This window comes from Osmia bicornis, chromosome 3 (assembly GCF_907164935.1).
Source record: "Osmia bicornis bicornis chromosome 3, iOsmBic2.1, whole genome shotgun sequence".
Classification (NCBI taxonomy): domain Eukaryota; kingdom Metazoa; phylum Arthropoda; class Insecta; order Hymenoptera; family Megachilidae; genus Osmia; species Osmia bicornis.
Window position 1 is genome coordinate 4282549 of NC_060218.1, and position 15747 is coordinate 4298295.

General features: G+C 42.2%; 1 protein-coding gene across 4 annotated transcripts in view; it reads left to right on the forward strand.

The window, feature by feature from the left end:
• The first annotated feature begins 853 nt into the window (after positions 1 to 853).
• The window catches only part of LOC114871680, a 70332-nt gene continuing 55438 nt past the window's right edge, over positions 854 to 15747 (forward strand). For 2 of the 4 annotated variants that reach the window (XM_029177886.2, XM_029177919.2), the window contains exons 1-2: positions 1110 to 1907; positions 3631 to 4037. In XM_029177886.2, coding sequence (XP_029033719.2) covers positions 3893 to 4037 — 145 coding nt within the window. In that variant the 5' untranslated portion in view covers positions 1110 to 1907; positions 3631 to 3892. The other 2 variants (XM_029177891.2, XM_029177901.2) reach the window with 2 other exon arrangements.

Sequence of the window (15747 nt, forward strand, 5' to 3'; positions counted from 1 at the left end):
TTTCTTCTAAAATCTTCATTGCCTTTTCAGAATAATTTTCATGTCAAATATCAATTAGATATTTCATGTAACTTCCAACGTACAATAGCCATTTAACGCTAATTGCTTTCCATTTCGTGCAATTTCGGATATTGCACCGTGTTCGCCAAAGTCTTTGTTATCTTGCCCGCCCACGATTTACGTTTTTCCCGCGCTCGCGGTCAGCAGAGTCGAAAGGACACCGAAAGGCGAACCGCAACACGAACGCAAACAAGATTACGTCGCTATCTGTGCGAGTTCCGCGCCGCTGGAAAATAAGAAGCAGACCCAGGCGTTAGCCCGACCACCGACAACAATTACGCGACAATTATCGGACAATGCAATTACGAAGCACGCCGGTAACCGCAAATTTCCACGAAACCGTCCGCGACCCCCGGTGTCCGGCATGGGGTGAGAAAACACACAGGGGGTTGGAGAACGAGAACGAAGGGTCGTGCCGGAAACCAATGTAACGAGGAGTTAAGACTGCTGCACATTTAAGTCTCAATGGGATTCAACGCGATATATTGCAAGAATGTTGTGATATACACTACAACGCGTCGTACAGGTTGCATGGATAAATACAATAAAAGTTCGTCCGTCGGTCATATCGTTGACACGGATCACTTCTTTCTGACGCGCGGAATTCTACATTGCATTAATATGCGCGAACCCTTAAACAAAAAGAAGCGAAACAGAGCGGACCGTCTCGCGAGAACTCGCGCGTAACTCGCAAACGCCGACGCGTCTGCTCCGCGTGTTCTCGGGGAGTAGGGTAGCAGGGTAGAAGGGGTAAACGAAGAAGAGTCTCGCGCTAGTCAGTCGGCGGTGAGACTCCGCGTGCGATACCTCGTTGCAGAGGTACTTTTCCACCCCCTAGAAACGGGCCGCGCGATTTTTTTCATCGTCTCGCAACCGCGCCACGTGCCTAAACTCGATTCGCGAAAGAACAAGCAGAGTGATCCGGCGTGATAAATTTTGTCTATCAGTGCGAACACGTTTAGTGAACCAGTGGAAACTCATCGATCGTCGATCGTTATTTTTCAGGGAGGCATTGTCGCTGGTTGATCTCGTGTTTCCAGGGTAAAATTCTTATTTTCCCGTGATGCTCGCATCGCGATGTTAGGCCTTTTCGTTACAGTTCGGTGCAGAGACCGCGGATGCACGACCGCGACGAAAATATCCTCGAAAAATCTCGGCAACCGGCCAAGCGGCCTCGAGAGATCGCTATAGTTCGAGGGACAGCTTTGATAAGATAATTTAAAGGGGTCTTCGCGACTTCAATCGTTCGCCCCGAGCCGCATCGAGGTCCATTCTCCATGCTGGAATCCGCTTAGCGAAGCTTCCTCTTCTTCGGGAATCCGTAGCCTTTTTTTACCTTTTCTTGATGCACTCGCGTTGGAAGCATGCTTGTGAAAAGCTTTTAACTATATCGTGTTTTACGAAAAGTGACATTTTCATTAAGGGGTCGAGGGTATTTCGTGCCTCGTTTTATGTTCCTTTTCCAGCGACAAGATTTAGGGGACGATGATAGAGAAACGATACGATCGATAAAGAGACTTGCTTACTGCCTCGTGAAAGATAATAAAAAGAGTTACTATCGTACGTGAATTAAAACTACCTCTTCTCTTTTCCGAATCCGAAATTTTTTAAAATTTAAAATCGCGGAGGTGTCGTCACAAAGAGATCAGACGGATAGAGGATAGACAGCTTTTTCGAAGTGGTCGTTCATGTGACTATGCATATTCAACCCTTGAAGAGAAAAACTAGTGAATAAAAAGTTTATAAACAGCGCAAAGCAACGTGACGATTTTTGCTGCGTCCCGTACCATCTCCTTTTTTCGCCGCGTGTACACGTCAAGAGTCAAGAGAGCATTTCCGTTCCGCCAGTGAGTAAAAAATAACAGCAGGGGTAAAAATTTTGCACAAAATGAGCGCGTACGTCGGGGAAAAGCACAGGGTTTTGTTTAAAAATCTTTGCAAATTATTTATACCGGCCACTTTGCCACGAACCTTATGAATTTTCCACGTGAAAACTTGCAAGGATTTACAAAACTCACGTGTCTCGCGGAAAAGTCAGCAACCGAGTCATCACGTATCGCGCGTATTTCAAAATCACTTCAAGTCACAGTGGCGACACGATAATCCCTGAAGAAGACCAGGCTTTATCGGTTTTCAATTCGCTCGCCGCTCTGACATTTTCCTTCCCGCTGCGAGGAATATTCGATCAATGATAGTAGTAATACGCTTCGATCCCTTTCGATTGCTCCATAAAATACACGGACCCCAGTGTCCACGTATCGGTCCATGTTTTGTTTACGCGCTTTTATCCACCTCCAACACAATTCTGTCAACCTCTGTCGCGCTACTAAATCACTCTTCCTATTCAGTCCATCCTCCGTCCCTTCCCGAATGGTTCGCCAGCTCCGAAGTATTTGCTACGGGTCAATGTAACTTGCGAATCAAAAGGTAACATTCAAATCGCTATCGCTTTCATTCGGTTTCGAAAATAAAGCACAACGTCCGTGGACGATGAAATCGTACAACCTATTAATCCACTCGTTTTTTCATCGAAAAGTCAGAGTACAATTTCGCGTGACAACAAATTGCGCGACACGTAATGTCACAACTAAATTATTTTAATTTCTCGTGACATGCATAGACTAGTGTCACGCACTGTATTGAAAACTAGATCGTTACATTCTACCATTCGCTATTGAACTCTACGTTTGAATTTTGTTCAAATCGAAGCATTCGTAGCCCCTGTGAAAAACATACAGGGCTTCAAGTGCTCACTTTGCCAGTTTTAAAATTAAAAAAAAAAAGAATGTTTGAAATTTCCATTGATTTTTACAAAAATTGCAATCAGTCAAAATATTTTATCTCTGCAACTACAGGACATAAAACCCCCGGTTATTTTCATTTCAATCATACTGCATTGTATTTTTAAATTAATTAATTTTTTTTTTTAAATATGAAACTGCGTGAAAATATAAGGGCAGCAAAAGCCATGACTTTTAGTATCCCGTGAAAATGTACCTACCCCTCAGAGAAATAAATAAAAATGAGCGTGTCCGTTTCGATACATTATCTTTTCAATAGTAAGGGCATCCCAAGACCCCGATAAGAGGAATCGTGAAGCTGGTGGATAAGCTGGAAGATCAAGATCCCAGGCTCGATTCCCGGCATCCCAATCCTTATTTTTCACCGATTCCCATGATACACATATAACGATCTCTCGATAAGTACATCGTTGCCTGGTCAGTCGGCTGACAAGTTAACTAGTCCTACCAGATTAACCCTGGAGAAAGTCCCTAACAACCCCACAATTTTCCACGATTAAACACGTGAAATCTATAAACAAACGTAAACTCGCCCCAAAATAAATAGTAATTTAACAAACGAAAATACTGAGAGTTCAGACAGCATGGAACTACCGCGAAATCCTAGCGAATGCAAATATTTAACGAAACGTACCGCCAGCTGAATCGCCAGGGCAACGATGCGATTCGTTATTGAGGATTTCGCGGAAGGCCTAACATCCCCGACACGCAAATCCTCGCGATCGAAGCTGTTCGATTTGCACGCTGATTCCGCGAAACCATGTTTCAGGCAGGAAGATCGATGAAATCCCGATGCGAGCACCGCCGTTGGAAGGAGAGATAGTGTTTCGCGAGTGATCCAGTGAAGCAGACCGAGAAGATCGAAGGGAATCGTGGTACACGCGTTACGAGACGCGAAAAAACGCGCGACAGTGTTAGAGACGTTTGTATATATGTACATATATGCCTGTGTGTGCGCGTGTGTGGTTAAACGAGGAGAGCGTCAAGAGAGGAGATACGGATCCGCGGAAACTGGGAGGAACGTTAAATGAATGTTGTTGCAAGGAGCGGCTGTGATCGTGAGAATAGAATCGGTGCACGGCAGGATCGGCCGATTTCAATTCATAAATGTGCCAGAGACGGAGCCCACAATGGTGGCTCGGCTCCCGCAACAAGTTCTACTGCTGCTCGTACTCGGTGAGTCAGAAATATTGCTATCTCTCTAGAGTCAAAATTAGGGGTTCAATCGATAGGATGCTGATTTCACAGGGTGAGATATGAAAAATCGACTACTCCCAGTGGAAGAAACGCGGGTCTGATCCAACAGAAACAATCTGTTCAGATCTCCTACCGTATGTTTAGCCTGGATATTCTTCTTCAATCGTTGTCCGAATGCAAGTTCAGATCCTTCCTTCTTCAAGGTCCTCGGGAACTTACAGCTACCTGTTACGCACAGAGGCAGGGGAAAAAGTGGGTTAAAACCGAAGGACTTTCCGTTTCTTGCCTTGAAGATTACCAACTTCTTTCCTTGGATTCAATTTGATCTGTGATATGTAAAACGAGATGAAAGTTTCAGAATTTTCAGTAGTTTAAAGAGAGATATCTAACTTCCAGTTCCCGTTCAGCAATAACTTTGAGTGGACTTATGATATTTCCATGATTTACTATCTTTCAAAGTGTGTCTTTCTACTTTTGATAACAAGCACGAGTTTATTCTATAGTTAGAAAATTTGGAAAGATAATATAGTTACTTCTTTAATGATATGTTAGAAATAGAATCGTGAAATCGCGATAGGGAAAGGGAACAGTGGACATTGCTACCACTAATGCGTAATTGCTTGCCGCGATTAGTCGCCTAACGCTACCCTGTTACGTTCATGCGAACAGTTAACTAGGTAAATTAGATCCAAATAAACAGCGATCTACCATAACTCGAGAATTTAGTTCTCCGTACAAGGGTTGGCCGAACAGTAATCTGCACACCAGCTGCAAACATAATTCTAAACCTGAACGACAATCAAGTAGACCACTGGTAAAACAATTTCTCTCTCCACAGATAAACTTGAACAATACAGAACTAAATTAGCCTGCTATTAGAAATTATCAATAATACCTTGTTATAACAAGGGTGCATAACAAATGTGAAAGATCAATCGTTTCGATTGCTCTTTTTTTCATGTCGCGAAAAGATGAACTGGGACCCAATGAACGTTCGCCAAGAAGACAGATGGATTGGCAAAGTTTTAATTGACTAATCTGTCGACGATGGATAATCAGAATTTCAATCGGGAAGTTTGTCAAATCGAGTTAATCGCCCGCCACCCCAGCGATTCCTGTCTTTGACGAGACTTCGTCCATTTCAGTCATTATCAAACGACGGCACATGCGCTTCGACAAAAATCACTGTCAATCAATTTCTCTGTCGATAAAGTGTCTCGTCAAATGGCGAGCATAATCTAGACGTTTCGCACGATCAATTACATTGTCGGTTGGTACAATTGCGCTTTCAGTCGAGAACGGTGTCTAGGACAGTTTGCATTGTTCTCGTCGAACCATAGTGTAAACTGCCGCAAGCTTTCGAGAACCGATGAAGTACCCCTTTCCCACGAGGACCACGGTGTTTGTGTTGTTTTTAGCTCTCACAGAACCGTGATTCAAAACAAATGTTAATAACATTTTGATATTCCGCGTTCGTAACTTCCTATTTTAGAAAGAAAATTATTAAATTTTGAATATTATGTTAACGTGCGAAGGGAAAATGAGAATATAGGGTAGAATGTTTGTTGTATCAAGCTTAGCTTTCGCGAAAATTCAGCTTAAGAATTCAGAAAGAACAGGGTGGAAAGTGAAGTTTAATTAAGCAGCTTCATTCGGGTCAAAGCGAAATGAATAAAGTTTCGTTAAAGAAGATCAGAAGAGGACACGTGGAGAAAAGTTTCTTAAACATAAACACGAGATCAGAAGTTGACTGCACCTGATCCCTCAGATCTACGTAAAGGCCGCCGTAACGGGGCGCGGTAATTGCGAAATTATACAACGAGAATCATGAAAAGCCTCGCTATAGAATTTTATGGCAGGGATATCTGCTCCCGGAGAATACACCAGTCTCGTGTTTCGCGTTATTTCAAACATTCTACTGTTTAGTCTGCTTGAAAACTGAAATAGATTTCCTGAATCTCTGGAATCATATTGTTTTGTAAATTTATCGTTGCCTTTATGGGTGATTCGGAAGGATATTATTGAAAATCAATTTTCTAAATTACTATCCTTCGTTTTAATTAAATATCAGATCCTTCGTAATACCAAATTCTTGCTTTCATATCTAGGAGTAGACGTCTTCAATGATGATTGGTCGGAAGGAAGAGACGATTCCCTAAAGGTTCCATTCGCCGAAAGAAATAGCGACTTTCGACGTGTATAGCAAAGAACGTTCCATCCAAGTTGCATCAAAGAATCGTCACGACGATCGAAACGAAACTATTTCTATGCCGTTTGGAGACAGTCTGCTCAAAGAGCGTAGCTGCCACTCCTCCTGTCTCTTCTCGCTTGCATGACGGCTAGCGATTGCCTTTTTATCGCACGAATAACGATTGTCAGATCGATTCTCCGCCTGACAACCTGACACGAGTCGATGCCCCTTTTCATCGACAAACCTTATTGCGCGAACACTCAATCAGAGTTAATTAATGAGAATATTTTTATATTATTAAATCACGTTAAATCTCCTGCATTTCTAAATGTACCATTTAATATGAAATAACCATAGTACGTTCAACGTTGGTAGCGTTCAGAAAATAATCAGCATTAATAATCTACACAGTAAGCTGTATTTTGCATTCATCAAATAAAAGTAGTTCACTGCAGTTGCACGAGATAATTAACAGACCCAACACGCACATCCCTGAAAAAACTGCCTCAAATATAATTCTGTATCCTTCCTCCATATAATTTTGGGATTTGTGAGATAAAGTTCTTCAATTTTAACGTAAAATGGTTATTTATACTAAAGTTCCTCTGAATGTTCTAAGCATATCTGATGTAATTACAAGAACATTATTACCACACAAGAGCGTTCACGAAACGCCAAGGGTCTTTGACTCGCGCCGAAAACGAGCTGTCCACTTTATTATCGTCGCGTTGCGGTGGCAGTTTTCCTCGAGTCCGGAGGGACACTGGTCAACAGAGACCCCTGTGCAAAGAGCAAGTTCAAAAACCGCTTCTGGGACGGACAAACTTGTCCGGCTTTGTATTAAAACAGCGCCGTTTATTTGCATATCATCTAATTTGCTTCCGACCGCTCCAACTCGCGAGAAGTTCATTTCTCATCGGCGCGGCGCTCTCTTTCCGTATCGCGATTGCAATTAGTTTCCTTTGAATCGACACGCGATAAACGTTCGATAACAATCGACGCATGACTAATTGCCTCGCCGTACCAGTTGGCAAATAACTTTTATCTCGTTTGGTAATCATACTTTCTCTTAGAATACCTATTTCATAGCAAGTTTGAATGAAAGCTCGATGGACGTATTAGCTCGTCAATTTTCATTGGAAGCGTAAATCACGAAAAAGATGCGACAAGCTCCTCCGTAATTTCAATATCAAAACCTTTCAGGAATCCCCTGACGGATTGCTCTATAGGTGGTTCAATGTAAAACCTATTTTGTCAGAGAACAATCATCCCGAATGACAGAATCGTTGAATAGTTCATGAAATCTATGGCTTCTGTTCGCGAGAAGATTATTCATAGAATTGAATAAAGTTAGCAATTGGTATTTGTTTTTCAGCGAATGTTATATTCGAATCGCGTTCGAAAGTAACTGAATTCCCATCGCCATTACTCGTGGCGCGAAATCAATTTGCTACCGTAAATCCCTTAATAATTGAGGCGGACTCTATCGTCCGCTTCGATCTCCGCCACTCCCATAACGACGGAGCTGGACTTGGCAATTTTCTCAGCTCGCATCCAGTCAAAAGCCTTTGTCCTTTATTTTTCTGCGTCTTCTGAGAAACTAGAAGACGAAAACACCTTTGCAAACCTCTTTTCTGTCAGTTCCGGGTAAGTACATTAAACGACCGGCAGTTTCGTTACGCTTCGCCCTTTTCCTTTCTCCAAAAGGAGAAACTGTTGCGAGTAAGATCGATTTCTTTCACACGACACGGCACTTCAATCGTTTCGAAAATTTGGACAAATTCAACCTATTTGTAACCGAGATTTTCGAGACACTTTGTGTACTTTACTTGTTTGCCGGAAAAGCTCGTAGACTCGACGCAACCTGAATCAGGATAATAAACAGACTGAAAACATCGACAAATCCAGGGTTTGACGGGGTGGGACTTTAAAGGAGCAGAGAAATGTAATCCTGTATAATTAATGAACTCGTGAAAGCGTATTCTACGGGTGAAAATGAAGCATTCATCTTTTGAGAAAAGACAGTCGGATACGCGGAAACTATTTCTATCAAGAGTAAACTGAATGTTATAGGAAACACTTTGCGAAATTGAACGTTTACATTTAGAGTAGCGTTATACCTAAATGGAACACGTCTTTTCACGATCCTGTTAGTGAATAGTTTTCCAGGATACTTTTGGTCCCTGAGCTCTAGTTCGTTACTAACGTAGAACCTACCATTAAGAAGCAATGCGGGCAAAGAATCTCTCTGCACAAAGGGATCGGATAAAATATGAGATTGCTTTTATTCACGAGTTTAAAACACCGCTGTCAGAGTGATTTTGTTCGTTAAGCGATGTCAGCAAAGTTAATTGTCTCAATACACGGGGTGAAAGTAAATCTCATCCTAAAAAGGATCAAGTAACCTCCATCAGAATAATAACGTTTAATACCGATTAAGGAGATGAATGATAAAGTGTTCCTTTGTTATCAGAAGCTCCATAAGGTAATCATAAATGAAATATTCACCGTATGGATTAGGTGTTAATTTCTCGTAATTGTTCAGGGATCAAGTAATCGTAAAACAGAGACGCTTCGAATCCGCTCGATTACGTCCGACGGCAATACGTAGTCCAGTGCTGTAATTGGCAAGTTCGCAAATTTAATATCAGCGAGGAAAAGCCTGATAAACTTGGTTATCAGCGTTAGCCCCGGATCGAGGGTAAAACTGGGAGGAGAAACTGGCTACAGAAGTTACTCGGCACCGCGTCAGGCTTTATTAAAGTCAATGTATCGTGCAGATAATTTGCAGGTCTAATTGGCAATAAATATTCCGATGAGATGCACTTCAGAATTTTAAATCTCTTATTCAAGCCAGCTAATAATCTTTTGTAGATGTGCTGGTGCGAGAAAAATTTCATATGAAATTTAAATCTGATTTTTATTAAATGCACAATTCGAAATATTTTTCAATATCCTGAATTCAAGATAAACCGTTTAACATCAAACAATATATATATATGCGTACAGTGTAGATTTAATCGTGAAACAAAAAATACATTGAAAATGATTAAAAATACAAGGTTTACAAATACAGCTGGGAGTATTTACATAATGTATTATGAAGGAGAAATTTGCGATGCAAATTATAGGATATTTTGTTTGCGAATCGGTACAATATAAATAGCATCGAGAAATGGGAATATCCGGGAGAAATTTTCGAATAAGAGAGGGAAAATTTTCGTCTGGATATATCATCGATTCCCTCATATTTTTCGCATAGAAATCCGGCCACCGCGTTTCTGCAGCGTAGGCAGTAGATAAAATCCTGAAGACTAATAGCTGTCTACCCTCGTTGTCGCCTTTTTGTCCCGCGTCCGGGTTATCGTTTCCTCGTTTCAACAATTGGAAATTCTGATTTCTCGACTAGCCCGTGATGATCGAGAAACACCATGGCATTTGCGTCTCTTGCTATTTCAAAATTTTATATAATCTCTCAGCATTTTCGGTATGACAATTTCAGTTTCGAAACAAAATCGTTGAAATTTTAACTCCAGAGGCAAACGAAAGCTGTAGGATTAGGTTAATTACCACGTGGTAGTCGATATCGTAGTTGGTTCGTGAAATTCCGCAACGAAAATTGATAGAGAGCATCGAGGATCACTTTGGGATTGGAATCGAACCGTAAGAGGATTCCCATGGATTGCCAGGCCTTCACCGATATCTGAGACGTCGATCCGAAACCTATCGATCAGTGAAATCGAAAACTCGAGGTTCGCTCGAAACTCCAATAACGATGCATATCCATCAATTTCGAATACGAGAATAAATCGACGGTTTGACCGCGAATGGGATAAGTAACTTTTGAAAGAAATTTTATCGACGAAGGGCTGACCGGTAGGAATTCGGTTAATTAAATTTGTAGGCTAGTTGATATCAATGAAGACGGACTTCGATTAATTGCACGCGGAGGCGTTTATCAGTGAAATTGGATTTTGCGTCGGCCCGCAGGAACGCGTCACTTTGTTTCCGTTCGCTTTTCTCTCTTGCCTGCGCAATAAGCTTCCCATCGCAGAATCTCATTGAACTTTCTACATTTGCCACTCGGAATTACGTATTTACAACGTTACACGAACGATTCAATCGGTTGTCGAGAACGGGATTCCAGCCTCGACGACTCGAATCGTCTTACGCGAAACAAATGGTCGACCGAGCGAGAAACGGGAAGGGTGTTAGTCTGCCTCTCGAAACGACGAAGCGACGTAAAGTGTCAGCTGAAACGAGGATATATGGGAAAGAATGTTCGCCTTGTTCTACGTCTTCGTTACAAGGTTGATAACTAAATTTGCGACAGATATTTGTAAAAAGAAGGTTTCGAGCAACGAAACTTCGCCTTTGAACATCGTAAGATATGAAAAACACTCTCAATCCATTACGGATTCTTTCAACAACTTCAAACTTATAATTACCTTCTTTTAATAAGTTGAAAGCATCTTTTTACAACTTCATTCCAAAGAAGACTTGAGCAGACCCTCTCGCTTCCATCGACCTACATTGTGCACCCTTTAAATGTCAACTTCACTGTTTCTTGTATACAGCATAAATCGCACAGAAAAATATGCATGAATTTCAAGGGCAACCGGTAAGCGTGAATAACTTAGTCGCGAGCGAAAGTGAAGAAGACGAGAGCGAGGAAAAAAGGTTGGCCTCAGGGTGAAAAAGGGAAATTGTGCGACGACGCTCTCGCAGACCGAGTAACCATTTGAAGTGCATAAACGGCCCTAGAGGAAGATTTAAAGCAACCCTGGCTACCGGGTAATTTCAAAGAAATACGTAGCCTTTGTGACTCTCGAGACGACTGCGTAAAGGCGCCAAAGTGAATTTACGCGGTGGCGGATATACTGAAAAATGGACCACTTCTAAACACCCTCAGGGCTATAACACGAAACAATCACACTGTGATAAAAAAGTAGCAGGTTTATTTATATATATAGTAAGCATTTATATTCACGCTTCCGGCTATTTATTTTTTTTTTCACACCACAACCCTGCCGTTTTCTATTTGTTCCATTTTCCACTCGAACTGAAACAAATTGAAAATTATTTTCTATTGAAATCAATCGGTACTCTGGTTTCCTTTTCACGTGAAACGAGAATATTTCAGCAGTCAAAGTATAAATGGTAAAATTGATTAAGATCCGTGAAGGATATCGGTGCGAAATGGTGGAAAATATCGAGGTAACGATGACGTTTCCGGCGACGCAGTACTCCATGTCCGACCGGATGCTTCCGGTTACAGTTAACCGATTCGAAAACGTTCGACAGGAACTTCTGTTCACGCTTTACTCTCGTCATGGACGAGCAAGCCTTCGGCGAAGCGTGCCGTCGAACACATAGCCAGCGACGCTTCTATGCTCTTCCTACCGTAGGAAGTAGCTTTCGTGAACTTCCGCCGTTCGTGACACCTTCTAATTAATGTTCTACTCGAGCGTAGTTGATAAGTGTTATGAATGGAGAAGTTGGGGAAAGCCATGCTTCATCCGACCCAACATCGCCAGAACATCGCCTCATCAGGAAAGCGAACCGTATAGCCGTTTGGTCTCCGATACCGTGGCCAACATTGAATTACAGGTGAAACATCAACGGGTTTCAACTACGAACAACGATGGATCCCCTTGTTTCGAGGAACAACGCTTTCACGGGACCGATTATTGCAATTGGTTCTAGTCGAAGCTTGCAGGTTCTCGCCAAGAGAGAAATTCACGGGAATGTTCATTGCTTCGCAGACTGGACGTTATCGAATTATTTTGTGTCCTCGATCGTTATGGACCGGATGTTATCTCTGCGTTCGAGCGCACATTCCCAGAGTGAGAAAATCTAATTTTTCAAACTTTCCCCCTATCCTTCGAACGGCATTCTCTATTTTCTATTCCACAATTTCGTAATGGTATGTAATTACTTTTCGAACGGTGATTGCATCTCTAAGAATTCCTTTGATTGTTGGGAGGAACTGCATTATTGCATTCCTGGCCTGGTACAATTACTCACCGAAATGAAACGTAATTCGATATTGTCTGAATTGTTTCTATCTGCGCAATTGCGTCTGATAATTCGCTTTTAAAGCTTTGTGAAATAGTTTCGAAAACTCGTTCGAAACGATGAGAGGCGATAGGAATTGTTAATTTTCGTTCGGTGTACGATAAAAATTCAACCGAGCAAACCAGGTTTTGTTCCTATGGAGCGTGGATAAAATATTATATTATAGTATAGGTTTTATAGTATTGCATTGTTCCAGATACAAGAGTGTCAAGTAGAAATTTCACAATTAAGCCAGAGAAGAAGGGTTCATAATCTCCTTCGTTCTAACGTTGTTCTCGCTACGGTGCAGAGCGACATCATAAACCGAAATTCTCCGACAATTTCGCGCCACGTTCGCCAGCGGCTATCCAAGGATCTCTAATCTCTCGACTGCCCTGTGCTTTCAAGGATCCCAGGATAATTGTCGGAAGGAATTAAAGCCTTCCCTTAACTACAGTTCGATGAAGCACATACATATCTCTAGCGATAGAACCACTAGTGTAACTGTTACGGTAAACTCAGCGGAACAAGAAAAGAATCACCCAACTTCTGACATTGTTTCTTATCGTCGAAAGTGAGACCTGTATCAGAATTATTTTGCAAATAAATTAAAAAGAACTTTCGTGTATTTAATTTCAAAACTTTTGTGCAAAAAAATTACATAAAAAAGTTCCTTTGTTTAAGATTATATTTACCAACCCTTCGGCAGCTTCTAATTCGCAACAAAGTTTCTCAAAGAAACTTTTCTTAAACTTTCATGTAACAATTTCCTCTCCTCGTGGCCTCTAAGTGTAAATCAACATCTGACCACACTTAGAGCCGCCTTCCTCGAAGAACTTCAAAAGCTTCTACAATGTAACCAGCCGTCGAAGACATAAATAATTCCGCCTCGTAAATCGAAGAAAGCGTTAGTGTTTCAACATGTTAACCGTTGTCTCGTTTCCTTCCACGATTCCCACGTCGAACGAATCGGGAGGCGCCCTCGAAATCGAACGTCTTAAAATACCCAGATCCCGAAGAGGCGAGCGAAGGGCTCGTGATTTGGCCGAGGCGACGAGCGAGTAGCTGCGGGTACACGCGCCGAAACGGTTCCTACGCGAGTTAATGATATTAATACATCAACCTACATTCACCGGCGGACGCAGAAGGGAAAGAGACGAAGGTTACGGTGCGGGGTTTTGTTAATAAACCGCTCCAAGACGAGACGCGTTTCGAATTGACCCAATTCCGAGATTTCTGGCAACCGATTCCACGCTGTTCCAACGTCCTCTCGACGACGATACGTCTCGACAATGCGAACCGCGTGTTTCGTCGTTTTCGGACGGATCTTCGGCTCATTTTCAGCGAAAGCAGCTGGATCCGTGGGTCGTTGATCGATCGCATTTGCATGCAAATAGGCAACCCGTCCGACCGTGTCTTCGCCTGCCAAATGAAATCGCGATCGCGTCTCCCTTTCAATCTTCGAATGCTTACTTTCGATTGTCGATACACTCGAACGTAAATTGCTCGGCTCTGTACGAATACCCTTCAGAGGCGAGTGTTTAAAAAATATTTTACATCGCGTAAACTGTTCCGGTTTCGCGCAACCCTTTCTCGCTTTTCATTCGTCCGCAGTAATTCTCCGTTCGAACGAGAAACTGTCTCGTTCCCGTGTCACGAGGTCTATTCACCATTCATTCGCGAACAGAAAGTTAACGCCGACCCGGTAGAAAAACAGATCTTTTTTCCAGTCGACAACTGAACACACTTCGTTTAAAACGTGTGGCCCGGTTCAATGAAAGCACGTACACGGTCCGTTGTTCTCTGAAAACCTTCGTATTCTCTGTGAGATTGAACGAAAGTAAAACGTTGTCGATGTTTCAACGCGGACCTGGTCCGTACAAAAAGAGGAAAAAAAAAACAGAGAAGAGAAATGAAACGAGGAAACGACACGAGCGTAATCATTCTCCGGTAACGAGTACTAAATTTGAATTTGTTTACCGGCAGAATCGAGTTCCCTGAGGAAAAATCGACGGCCAACCGGTGAATTGGTTAAATCACGTTCCCGTGAGATTTCCTCTTATTTCCGATTTCTTTGCCGGTCGGCTCGACTATACGACAGCCTCTGAGACAAATTTCGAAACGAGCGTGGAAAGAGTTTCTTGGCGAGAGGGAACAGGGCAAACATTCGCGCCGACGTAATTCCGAGAAGAAAAGACGAAGGTTCGAGTTAAAAGAAGAGAACTGGGCCATGGACCTGGAAGGATAATAAGAGAAACGAGCGAAAGAAACACCGGAGAAAAGGGCGGAAACGCGAGAAGAACGAGCGGCTCGATGCAAGAGGAAACAGGAAGAACATTTGAACGACTCGTGGAACTGGAGGAATGGTTAAAAAGGAAGCAGTTAATAACGTTAGTGATATACGTAATCTTTGGCGTTAATTTTAGATCGCTGACATATGTAACAATCGTCGTTCATTGGAAAACACACAATAGAAGCTTCGAACTGGAAAGAACAACCAGATGTCAGCTAAACGATAGCTTCAACTCGTCGGTAATTATCGATATTTTGCAAACTGCTTCACAACGGCACGCGTAATCGATCAACGCTATCGATAGCAGAGATTGGCCGTACGAAAGGTTTTGAAAAATGTCACAGTCGAGCGAATTGAGTTTCCACTGACCGATCGAGCCCACCTTCCGGCGTATTGATACATTTTGCCAAAAAGTGAAATTCATCTTTGACGATTGACAGGGACAGCCCGGGGCGGAAAGAGCGAGCGTGAAAATTGTGCCGAGTGAACTTGCTCCATTACCATCGGGAAACGACTAGGCTCGTTTGTCAACGAGAAGTTTTGACGGTTCCGGTCATTCCTGTGTGGGCGACAAAATTTGTCCAAGGTAAAACGAAGGATCCAACGGTGAGGACGGTGAAAGAGGAAAAGCGAAATACCAGGAAAGAGGGAACCGCAAGAGGACAAAAAATATTGAAGGGACGAAACACGAGAGACGAATTAATAGATTGTAACGAGGTACAACGTAATTGCCGTTTCCAACAGAACGTTACATTAATTATGTAGAACACACGGAAAGTTACGGAAATTATTTCCTGCATATAAATTTATACGCGACGCTGTGAGAAGCTGCCTTTAGAATGTCCGCCGGCCGCTAATATCGATCAAGCACGCCATTTTCGATGGAATTTTACATAAATTATGCAGTGTAGGTACTCGACAATTGTTAGAAATTGTTTGTTTTACGCTTCATAGGTCTACGTTTACGTAAAATTTCTTTATGACCCTGTAAATTCATTAAAGAATGATTCTATACCGCACGTTGATTATTTTCGTCTACATATATCGGTGAACTTTTGCGAAAATAATGGAGCATCGGTGTCCCTCCACTGCGTATATTTGGTCAATGAACTTTTGTTCGGATTTTAATATATAATCGCGTGGAATAG